Source organism: Castor canadensis, chromosome 3, assembly GCF_047511655.1.
Source record: "Castor canadensis chromosome 3, mCasCan1.hap1v2, whole genome shotgun sequence".
In the NCBI taxonomy this organism is placed as follows: Eukaryota; Metazoa; Chordata; class Mammalia; order Rodentia; family Castoridae; genus Castor; species Castor canadensis.
This window is the reverse complement of record NC_133388.1, coordinates 131,749,453-131,762,071: the sequence shown is the minus strand read 5'-3', so window position 1 is coordinate 131,762,071 and position 12,619 is coordinate 131,749,453. Positions and strand designations below refer to the sequence as shown.

Here is a 12,619-nt window from a genome sequence, read left to right as displayed (position 1 = left end):
ATCTCTAGCAATAAAGGAAATGCAAGTTAAAACCACGCTAAGATTCCACCTCACCCCTGTTAGAATAGCCATCATCAGCAACACCACCAACAACATGTGTTGGTGAGTATTCGGGGAAAAAGGAACCCTCTTACACTGTTGGTGGGAATGTAGACTAGTACAACCACTCTGGAAAAAAATTTGGAGGGTACTTAAAAAGCTAGACATCGATCTATCATTTGATCCAGCAATACCACTCTTGGGGATATACCCAAAAGACTGTGACACAGGTTACTACTCCAGAGGCACCTGCACACCCATGTTTATTGCGGCACTATTCACAATAGTCAAGTTATGGAAACAGCCAAGATGCCCCACCACTGACGAATGGATTAAGAAAATGTGGTATCTATACACAATGGAATTTTATGCAGCCATGAAGAAGAACGAAATGTTATCATTTGCTGGTAAATGGATGGAATTGGAGAACATCATTCTGAGTGAGGTTAGCCTGGCCCAAAAGACCAAAAATCGTATGTTCTCCCTCATATGTGGACATTAGATCAAGGGCAAACACAACAATGGGATTGGACTATGAGCACATGATAAAAGCAAGAGCACACAAGGGAGAGGTGAGGATAGGTAAGACACCTAAAAAAGTAGCTAGCATTTGTTGCCCTTAACGCAGAGAAACTAAAGCAGATACCTTAAAAGCAACTGAGGCCAATAGGAAAAGGGGAACAGGTACTAGAGAAAAGGTTAGATCAGAAAGAATTAACCTAGAAGGTAACACCCACACACAGGAAATCAATGAGAGTCAATGCCCTGTATAGCTATCCTTATCTCAACCAGCAAAAAGCCTTGTTCCTTCCTGTTATTGCTTATACTCTCTCTACAACAAAATTAGAGATAAGGGCAAAATAGTTTCTGCTGGGTATTGAGGGGGTTGGGGGGAGAGGAAGGGGGCGGAGTGGGTGGTAAGGGAGGGGGTGGGGGCAGGGGGGAGAAATGAACCAAGCATTGTATGCACATATGAATAATAAAAGAATAAATAAATAAATAATAATAAATAAATTGTATCTGAGGTATTGGAAAAAAAAAAAAGTGACACTCAAAAAAGTGGAAAACTTAGATTTCATTTTATGCCCGTGGTCCCAGATGGGTTCACACTCCTTATCTGGGTACTGAACAAAGGATTCACAGGATATTTAAAAGGCAGTGCAGGGCATCAAATTATAAGAAATGTGCTGGGATTAATTGGGGAGCTAGTGGTGAGTTAGAGACCTAAGGTTGCTTAGATAAGAACAGCAGGGTAGATCTGCTTTGGAAAGTTTATTTACAAGAGGAGACAAAGAAAGGTGGGACCAAAATTATTCATTAATGAGACAAGGGTATGAGGTTATCTTTAGACCAACTGGGCCACCCCTGGTGTGGCAAGTGGGATCAGTATCCCTGGGCATTCTAAAGAGGAAGTAGATATCTGAATGAAAGTGTGGTTCAGCAGAAAGAAGATGACTACAATGTACAGCGCAATTTTCAGAGGAGTAAATCCTCATCCCCTTTTTGCTGATGTGGCTTTAAATCAGTTCTTGTGAAAAGATCTGTGGTGATACTACCTGGATCTAAGGTGTCAGGTCATTAATGAAACCTTGAGTTCACAGATAAGAATAGCCAGGCCAACAGCAGGCATAGTATTGTTGAATTCAATACCAATCCAGTTATATTGGGACTAGGGTATCCACTTCAGATGTGCATTTCAGGAGGAACGTAACCACAGATCACAGAGGATGTGGAAGTGAAGCACAGTCAGAGCATGGGGACTCAGAAGGTTTCAACCCCAAGTCTCCTTCTTCCTCCTTGTGTGGACTTCAGCAAGGTGTATATGCACTGAACTTCTGTTCCTTCATCTGTGAAATGAAAATATTGGTAAAATTTACCTTGCACAGTTGCTGGGGATGCTAAGAAGAACCAAATTCTACAAATTCCCAGGGGCATAATGTTTACTTGATTTCCAGACTCTAACTTCTGCTGAATTTCCTTAGTTCAAGAATTGTCTAGAAGCCCCCCAAGCATTCTTCTCAGGTCTGCCCCAACCCACCTAGACATAAATCCTGACCCCTTTTCCTGATTTCCATAGAACAATTCACCCTAAGACTAACTTCCCAAATCCCACTGACACCAGGCCCTTTAGGGGTCTTACTCAAAGTTTGGGGAAAATGGACATGATTTACTTCTATGAAAACTAAACACCTTAAAATTGCTATTGGACATTCTTCACCCCGCTTATTATAAAATAAATACATTATGATCAATTCAAGGCAGTAGAAAGGCACACAGGAAAAAGCAAAAGTTTCCCTGTCACCAGTCCCACTCCCCATTGATTATCAATGGTCATCAATATTTTCATTTTTCTAGAAATATTGTGTACTTAATAAACATGAACATGTATGGAATATGTGTTTAGGGAGGGGAAACCCCACTTTATTATTAATATAACATGAACTTTAGACTTCACCTTGAGGTTCTGGGCCTTGTATTCTTCAGAGGGAGAAACACACACACACACACACACACACACACACACACACACACACACACACACACACACAGCTGCTCCAGGCTGAATATTTTAGCTTTTCACATCCTACTCTATCAAATTTGATTTCAGGTCAGGCCTTCCTTTGCAAAACTAAGATCTTGACCTAACAATGGCTGCCAGTAAATATCCCTTTGAGGCAGGTTAGAATTAGGGAAAGTTTGGGACTGAGACCCCTCCCTGACCTGCCTTAAGAGCTCCATTTTAATTACAATAAGTTAGAAAGAATGGGAACTTCCTCCCACATGGGTGGGGCACCTGAGAATTGACAGGTGTATATGGGAGTCTATGCAGGTCCTCACCCTGTCTCAAAGGTCAACAGAGGAAGGTAATGACAGGTAATCTCTCTTCACCTCCAAGTTTAAGGTGGTAAACCACGCTCTGGCTCAGGGACTGCCTTCACTTAGTCTGGAACCTACTCAAGCCCCTCCTCACTCATTGATTATTAGATGTGAATCACCTGGTTCTTTCCTTTCCTTAGGTTAGCATAGGTTTTAAAAGCTCCTGGAGAAAAGAAGCATGCTCTCTCTGCCTGCAAATTCCACCTGTGCCCACCAAACTCCCTTTTGTGTTTTCCTTCCCTAACTTTTAAAAAACTCCATTAACACCCATGAGTCCTGCCATGGATTGTTCCTGGTAGGACACAAAGAATTTGGAAGTCTTCTGATCACAGACTCCACCATCTACCTTGCTTCAAGTCAGCCAGGAAAAACAGTGAGCCCCCAGAATCTATTTTGTAAAATCTCTTTTCACTCTTCCCCCTGTTTCTCTGAAACCACAAGCAAAGGAATGGGCTGAGCTCTGCCCTTGGAAAATGCAGCTGGGAGGTGCCAGAACCTTGGGTTCCAGTGGGACCCAGCTGTGACCATTCCCTGATGTATGGTGCCTCTTGCAGCACCTGGGTCCAGGATTGCCCTGAGACACGTGGTTTGCATTGCCAGGTCATGCCCTGGGGGCACACAACACAGGAGGCAGGCCACCTTAAAACCAGGATGCCCTTCTGTCCCCACCCCCCATCCCCAGGCACAGGCAGCCACCTGACACAGGGAGGGCCATCAGTACTGCCCCAGGACGCTGGGCAGTGCCAGCCATAGCTGCCATCACCCCAGGCACTCAGACTGGAGCCCTTTTCGCCCAACCCAGCCAACCCTAGGCCTTAAACTGCCTCAGGAAGGGCAGGAGATGTGCGCCCACGCGCCAGACACAGGGGAGAGACATGAGCCTCCATGCACCTGCATCCTGGGTCTCCAGCCCTGCCTCTCAGTGCTGGCCTGAGATCCTGTAGTGTCCAGTGTGTCACCACCAACCCAATGTAGGTAGGGAGGGCAGTCTAGGCCACTGCAGCGACAAGCACCCAGGGGAGCTAAAGGCACCAACTCTAGCAGCCACACCTGGCCTCGGGCCAGATGCCTTGTTCCTGTGGTTGCCATGTATGTTTGCCCTGGGCACCTGGCACCAACTATCACCTGCACTCTCCTTATCCCCATGGCCTGCAGAAATGCAAAAGTACTCACCCTGACCTCACATTCCCCTGACCCAGGGACACACGCCCTGGGTCTGCCAGTAAGCAGCTGGAACTCTCTTCACTGATGGTATTAATGGGATTATTTACCAGATTCTTAAGATAGTTTTTTTAAGTCTTTCTTTAGGGAAACTAAGGACCCGCAGAATGGCTCAAATGGTAGAACTCCTGCCTAGCAAGTGTGAGGCCATGAGTTCAAATCCCACCTTAGTTTGTTTAGATTATTTGGTCTCTTCTTTAGGATACTAGTTAGGTTAGTATTCAGAACCAGCATCCCATTTAGGAACCCTCATGCAAGAGTGTAAGAGACTGGCCCTTGGGAAAAAGTAGACTTAAAGTCAGGGGACTCTGCCGCTAATTCTTATGTGGAGATGTCCGCTGAGGGCCTTTAGGGAAAGCCAGGTCAGAAGGAGCTGCAACTGAGACTTTCTTGATATAAGAGGGATGCATTGAGGCCTTGGAAAGTTCTCCTTCTCTCTCAATGGGCAATTTTCCTCTTTCCCTTTCCACCAGCCAGCATAGGGGAAGCCAACATATTCATTTGGCGGAACCCTTAAATACAGGGAGTGCTTTGATCCTGCTAATCTAAAAAAAGATGATTAATAAATATGGGCAATAACACCTGGCTTTCAGGGGGAGATGTCTTTTCTGCCCATAACAGATTGCTATTTTGAGCCTGTATGTTGCATGTAACATGTCTCTATATTCCATTTGAAAGCCCTTTTGGAGACACTATGTGGTCACAGGAAATGCTGCCACCATGATAAAGCCGCCATGTGTCTAGTGCCATCTTGCCACTCCCTAAGGACAGGAAACTCATGGGTGACACCACCTTGCCATCCTCTAGGAAAATTATAACTAACTTGTGGTTAAAATTCCCTAAGTTAACATAGTTTTAATACAATAATCTGTTAAGAATTGGACAAAAAGTAGAGTATTTGTGTTAAAGATCTGTTATAAACTACTTAAGAATCTAGCTGACTAACCTATTAAAAACAACTACAAAAAATAATTTAAGAGTGCACTCTGAATTAATGTGATTGTTTTGGAGGTCATTTTGTGCTTTCTGTGTATACCCTTATCTGTGTCCTATCAATGTACTTGTGGCCACTTAATTTTTACTTTTTGAACTCACACATGCACACTTCTATTGACAGTTTTGGGGCTGGTGGAGTGACTTATGTGGTAGAGCTCCTGCCTAGCAAGTGTGAGGCCTTGAGTTCAAACTCCAGTGCTGCTCAAAAAAAAAACATGACAGTTGTGGCATGCCTAAGTCAAAACATCTGTGTATGTAGATGCCTTTAGGATGGTTCTTAAACTACTTTTATAAAGTTGATGTGTACAACTGTTATTTGAAATGTTATCTAAAGTTCTAATCTCAACTAGGCATAACTATCTTCTGCTTTAGAACTAAAAAGAATATTATAGACAATAATATGTTTCAACCTATCGTGAGTACAATTTACATTTAACATTTTTATAATTAGGTTTATTAACCCAAGTGTTCTTGTAGATTGCTATTGTAAAAAAGTTTAATTTACTTTTATTTGTGAGTCATCTTTTTAAAAAGTATAAGGTTACTAAGAGTGTTATTAAAAACAGTGTTATCTAAATTTGGGTTTTTACAAAGGTTGTTTCAAGATGAAGTTAAAGCTCATTTTATATATGTGCAATTGGGTTGGCTATAAAGTTTGCCTAGAGAGTTTTCTGAGGTCAAAATTTAAGGTACTAATGTGTATTTAAAATAGGTTTCTGTTTTATCAAAATAACTGTCAGGGATTTTTGGTGTTAGCAAAACCAAACAAAAGGTTACCCTCAGATTGAATGATGAAACCTTAAGTTTTTATTGGAATATACTTAAAGATGATTAGCCCTAAAATACTGAGTTGTGCATGTCATTAACTCTCAATGACTTAGCCTGTTATTCTTGGGCTTTAGGGGCTACATGCAGGTCAACAACAACCCTGCTGTGTGTCCCAAGCCATTCTGTTAGCTAACATCAGCAGTATAGGATGTGATTTCTTATCAATATCCAAGCCATGACTCTCAGTCATTGGGTTTCCTAACTTTATGCTTACCACCCTTATCTCTGTTTCTACGATAATCATTTGAGACATTAATCTTGTTGGTTTTATTATCTTTTTAGAAAATGTACTTGTTCCTCATTCTTCTCAGTTTACAAGCTGACTACAACCCTTGGCCTGATGTGCTCATGTGCTGCTGGCTCTTCACTCACAGCCCCAGAATCCTGAGCTTTCTGCCCCATCTTCTCCCTGTAGGAAGCAAAGGACACAGGTCTCAGGGAAAACTGACCATGGGCTGTGGGTTTGCATCAGCCAAGCTTACCTTGGTGTGATTTGGATTTAGTAGTTAATTCTGCATTTGTTATAAAAGTTCATATTAAGAAGTTTCCTTTTTGACACTCAACTGATTGTCTTCCTTTATGTTGTTCTCTTTTCATTTTACATGTTGTTTTTGGTATCTGCCCCTTTGCCCAGTTTCATAATTCTGATGTTTTATTCATTGGTAAACATATCTTCAAAGTTTTTTTTTATAAACTCATCAAACTCAATGAGGAAGTTCTCTTTATCACCCATTTGAAATTATTTACTATTCTTTGCATCCTGCCTAAATTAGTCTCTTGCCAGATGCAAAAACTCTAACGTATTTTTCAGGTAACACTGAAGAAATTAAGTTTAAACTAAGTAAAAATTCTTTTAATGGTTCTAATACTGGTAATGCCTTGTACATGTATCTAAGTGTTATAAAACCACTTATGTTGGCAATAATGGTGCCGATAGGTTTCAGTTCTTACTGTACCCTTAAGCTCCTGTTTTCCAGGGTCACAGTTCTGCCTCAAGTCTAGCTTGAATCCTCCTTCTGCCCCAACCTCCAATCAGCATGAACCATAAGATCCTAACCAATCAGATCATGCTGAGTTTCACTGAGGGGTATTTAAGCCCCTGCCCCTCTCTCCCTTTCTCTCTTGGCTCTCTGCTCTCTCCCTCTCCCACCTGGCAATAAAGAATCTCTTGGCCAGATCACTTCTCTCCACATGGTCACTTTGGGGCCTATAGTTCCTTACATTTGGTGCCATGACTCGTGGCCAGTTTCCCCACTAATCCTGGTGGGACCCCGATTCCGACTCACCCCACAACCACTCTGAGGACATGACTAGCCAGGACTCATCCTGCCAATCGCCCTTGCTCACATCCAACACCGGACATTCTTTGGTGAGTCCACACACCCCTATTGGGCTCCCATTGCAGTCTCTCCCTTTGGTGTCTCTGGGGTTTCAACATTTCCCCTTTCTGATCATCCCTGGGACTCAGACAGTGGGGAAAGATCTCCCTATCTGCCACAGGCTTGGGTCTATTCTTGTCGTCCTCGGCCCTCGAAGGCCGCCCTCCAAGAAAAGCCCGGCACCGGGTGACCCATAGCCTCCACGGGCCTTTTTGGCCTGCAAACCACCTGAACTCAGCGGCGGCTGGTTCTCGTGCGCTTTGCATTTTCTCGGATATTTGTGCTGCATGAGGATGCTCCACAGTACATAATATCCTCCTCTTCATTCCGGGACCAGCTTCCTTATAATGGGTGCCTCTACATCTTCTCTGCCATCTGACTCCCCACTGAGATGCCTCCTCAATAATTTAGACACCTTGAGTTTGACCCCAGGTATAAAACCAAAAATTTGATCCACTTTTGCACTCAAATCTGGCCCACTTATCCTTTAGACAACCAAAGTCACTGGCCCCTTTTTGGGTCTTTAAATCCCAACCTTTTATGGGACATATAACTACTGTGAGTGATCGGGACAATGGGGAGAGATTCCATTATGTCCAAGCCTTTTCATACCTCCATCTAAATCCAGCTCTCTGACTACAAACCCTCCTTCTGTACTTTCTGTTCCCCTGCGCAGATTCTATCAGCCTGTAAACCAGTTTCTAAATCAGCCAATTCCTCTCCAAACCTACTCCTTCCCCATGTAAACAGACTTCTTGCACTGCTTACCATACCTATCTCCTCCCACGTGTCCCTTATCTCTGTCTGCCTTCCCTTCCCTGGGCTTACTGGGACCCTGCCTCCCATGAAAAAGTTGTAGCATGGTACCTTATGACTAAAGTTATTCCAACTAGTTTGCCAGGCCTCTCAGTCTAAAGTAACTTTAAGTCAGCTGCTTTAAAAAAGCACTTGCAAAAACCTGCAGCTGCCATGCTTATGCTCTAACTCCGCCCCCACAAGGGGAGGAGGGAAAGCAAATAGGAGCACCTGTGCACAGGATGCCGGCTTCTGGACACAGCAAAAATGCCTGCCATAGCTAAGAAAATCCATAGAGAGGACCCAGTACATCCTGGGCTGCCAGCCACACGTGGCGATGGCTGTGGCCCACCGCCACTTCCCCAGAATAAACGTGCGCAGAGTACACAGGAAGAGGGGAGGGGCGACAGGCCACAGGACCAGGCCTAGGCAGTCAGGGTCATTTGTCCCAGGTGTGTGTGGAGGGAGTGGCACCTTGCACAAGTCTTGCTCCTAGCCCCACCTCACACCTCAGGGCATCAGACCCTTGTAAGCCAATTGTTAGCTCAAGGTTATAGTTCCAGAAATAACAAAATAGACATTACTGTGGTCTCTAAATTTCTCATTTAGAATTTTCTATACCTTTGGCCTCAGCATAAATTTTTCCCTCCAAATATTAACACTAGTTGTCCCGTATGGCACTGTTATTGGTCTGAAATGCCCTCTGAATGCCCTTCTCTAACTTTACAAATGATTTCCTTGTTAAAAAGGTAGCCTTTATTAAAGAGGCTGCCTGCTGTTAGCTAAAAGACAGGATCCTAACGTTTTGTTCTTTCTAGATGGGACCTGCACCTTCCAGTCTTCTGGCTGATAGATGTAAGCTTTGTACTGAGGCCTGGCCTCATTATGCTTGGGTGACCAAGAGAAGTGGCCTTCACAGAGTTCCTTAAATTACAATACCATACTCCAATTAGACCTTTTCTATAAAAGTAAAAGTAAACTGAGGTCCCCTATACAAGTTTCTCTCATTAGAAAAGCAACGGGTTCTGGCCCAGGCCACTCAGGTTGGAAATGATTATATGGCTCAAGCAGTAGAGTGCCGCTTACAAGCAGAAAGTCCTGAGTTCAAGCCCAGTACAGCCAAAGTAAGAAATAATAATAATAATATTTGGGGCTGTGGAAGTAGCTCAATGGGAGAATGTCTGCCCAGCATGTGCAAAGCCCTGGGTTCAATTCCCCAGCATTACTAAATAAATAAATAAATAAATAATGGTAAAGAAGATAAGTGGCATTAATATCACTTTAGCCATCTCATAGTAGAAAAACGTAGTTTAACCTAGACCAGACCCCTCATTCTTCAAGTGAGGAAACTGAGGCCCAGAACAATTCAGAGACTTGCTCTCCAGAGTGTCAGGTGTAAAATAACAACTTTACAGCAACAATCTATCAGAAAGCATACCACGGTGGACTCAGAGTCACAGGTGAGAGAGGATCTCCTCAAAGATAAATTTCTAACAGTCAGCCCCAGATATTCGTAAAAAACTCAGACTGTGGCTGAAGGGAAAAAGTCATTGGACCAAGTAATACAGCTAGCCATGTCTGTATTTATGGCTACGTCTGTATGTCCGGGACCTTACTAACAGGAGAGAAAAAGATAAGAGACACCATGGCCTTGTTGCTGCTCTCAGAGAGGGTCCCACCTGACTAGGGCCTGTATCCTGAACCTGCTACCATGGTGGACAGGAAGGGCACTTCTGCAGCGAATGCTTAAAGGGGGACAGCCCGGGAGACAGCCCCACCCCCAACAGGGACCCTGCCCTCTGCAAGGGTAACCACTGGAGGTCTAAGTGCCCCCATCACCAGATGGAAGGCGAGGTGACTTCTCCTATGGATTGATGGGTCCCAGCCTCCTGGCCACACTCCACTTCTTGGCATCAATGTTGAGGAGCCATAATGGCAGAAAAACAAAAGGCCATTTTCCTCCTAGACAGTGGAGCCTGTTTCTCTGTTTTACCTTTTTCTCCTGGTCCCTGGTCCAATGACAAAAGTTATCATTTGGGGCAAATCTGGCTAGCCCCTAGAACACTAGTTTACCTGGCCTCTGGCCCGCTTTTGGGGAGACCTCCTCTTTTGTTACTCTTTCCTCATAGTACCTAAACTTCAGTGTCCCTGCTGGGACAGGATTTACTATCTCAATTAAGAGCTCAAATTCTCCTCCCTCCAGGCAGCTATCTCTGCTTCCCCCTCCTTCAGGAACAAAGAAGGTTCCACAGTGTGGACTGATGAGATGAGTGTAGGGTGAGCCAGGATGGCCCGCCCTATTCAAATAAAACCCAAAAATCCCTCACAGTTTCCACACCTAAAACAATATCCCCTCAAGCCTGAGGAATGATGAGGCCTCATGCCTATCATAAATTCCTTAAAACAGTAAGGGCTACTAGTTAGTTGCTCCAGTCCCTACAATAAATTTAAAATTCTTATAAAAGTTAATTTTAAAATACAAGTTACAAAGTAAACAACTGGAAAGGATATTAATAGGTAATAAATGTATTTTTTGAGAAGTTAAAGGAAAAAGGAATGGTTTTTTTGGATGAGAAGGGATTTTGTAAAGAAGGATTTGTCCTAAGATCTTTTCAAATAGGAGGGATAAAAACAAGCCATCAAAGGATTTAGTATGTTGTATAAAGGTCTGAATAAGTATGAAAAGTGTATAATAAAAACTTCGGTGTGTGATAAAGTTAAAGTTGAATATAATCTAGGAGTTGCCTAAAAGATTTTTAGGGTCATGTCAAACTAAAATCAAATCCTCTGTCTATGAAATAACAAGGTTATCTTAATATTGTTCTGCTCTGAGTAACATCTACAAAAAACATTACAGAGAGAGATTTTATCAAAGAAATTATTTGTGTTTTCTGATCTTGTCAAGCTTTAAGTACTAGTAAATCAGAGTTCATTTACATATTTGCTTATGTGTCTTAAATGACCACCTTGTAACAGTGTTATGTTATACTTTATCTAAATATGGTACAAACATTTAAAAGGTTAAAAGTGTCAATTTATATAAAATAATGAGCTAAAGCTCTCTTTTATCCAAGAGTGTTACATTTAAATCCTGACAGCCCCTGCCTCCCACAGGTCACCTACCTAGGTGTGGCCTTAAAGGGACAGACTCACTCCCTGAGTCATAAATGCATCAACCCAATCTTCCATTTCCCAACCCCCATACCATAAGACAGCTTACAGCTTTCCTGACAGTTACAGGATTTTGCAGAATTCAGATCCCTAGGTATGTAGTCCCTGAACAGACACCTTTTTATGCTCCTCCTAATATTCCTATTTGGGTCTTAGATAATGTATGGCCACCCATTTCTCTCTCTGTAGTTGGAGGACTCTTGAAATTGTCTAGGGAACAACATTTCACAGTGGTTCTCCTGGCCAATGCCCATCCTAATGCCTATGTTTCTTGCTCTCCTATTGTTAAGCTTCCTCCCTTGTATCATACTGCATGTCTGCTATTGCTAATCAAAAATTTAACCAGTTGTACCTCCAGGGATACCAACCTCTCCAAAACACCTGGATGGTTGGCTGATACCCACCATGCGGAGGTCAGAGGATTGGTTTGAGACTGTTTATGACCTATGGCTACAAGGGACCTTCATCAACTTCAGGGAAGAGGAAATCTTCATTTTTGGAGCCTGGGTGTACACCATCATGAGGCTCACCACCCCAACACTGTTTGCCAACTAACCCTCCCTTCCCCTATGCCGCCCCTTGCCAACTCGAAGAAGCCAGAGCAAACACAACACCCCCTCTTCCTTAACAAACAAAAAAGGGAGGAATGTTGGCAATAATGGCGCCGATAGGTTTCAGTTCTTACTGCACCTTAAGCTTCTGTTTTCCAGGGTCACAGTCCTGCCTCCCAGGGTCACAGTCCTGCCTCAAGTCTAGCTTGAACCCTCCTTCTGCCCCAACCTCCAATCAGCATGAACCATAAGATCCTAACCAATCAGATCATGCTGAGTCTCACTGAGGGGTATTTAAGCTCCTGCCCCTCTCTCCCTCTTTCTCTTGGCTCTCTCTGCTCTCTCCCTCTCCCACCTGGCAATAAAGAATCTCTTGGCCACATCACTCCTCTCCACATGGTCATTTTGGGGCCTATATTTCCTTACAATTTATGGAGTTAAAAAGTGTATGCATATAAACAGCTATAGTTCTTTTCCCTAAGGTACATTCTGTCTAATAAGGTCTTTGACACTTCTGCTTTTTATGACAAATGCTAAAAGTCCTGCCATTTAGGCCTGACATCTTTTGGCAGATAAACATTGGTTTATCTGACATTGGCTAGATAAATATTGCTATATACATATGCATATATATATATATATATATATATATATACATTCACACACACAAACACACGCACATATATATATATGACGTGATTGAGCATTAAAATGGGGGGTAGCTAGGATTTTTGACATTACCTTCCTCTAATTGATGGGAAA

General features: G+C 43.1%; 1 protein-coding gene across 2 annotated transcripts in view; it reads right to left on the bottom strand.

Annotated features, from left to right (window-relative positions):
• Positions 1-1,147: 1,147 nt before the first annotated feature.
• Tmem68 (transmembrane protein 68) overlaps positions 1,148-12,619 on the bottom strand; it is a 66,109-nt gene continuing 54,637 nt past the window's right edge. The window contains exon 7 of one of the 2 annotated variants that reach the window (XR_012446343.1): positions 1,148-1,886. Coding sequence is in view for 1 of the 2 variants with exons in the window: in XM_074068673.1 (XP_073924774.1) it covers positions 1,848-1,886 (39 nt within the window). In the remaining variant the exon portion in view is untranslated. The remainder of the gene's footprint in view (positions 1,887-12,619) is intronic. The other variant, XM_074068673.1, reaches the window with a different exon arrangement.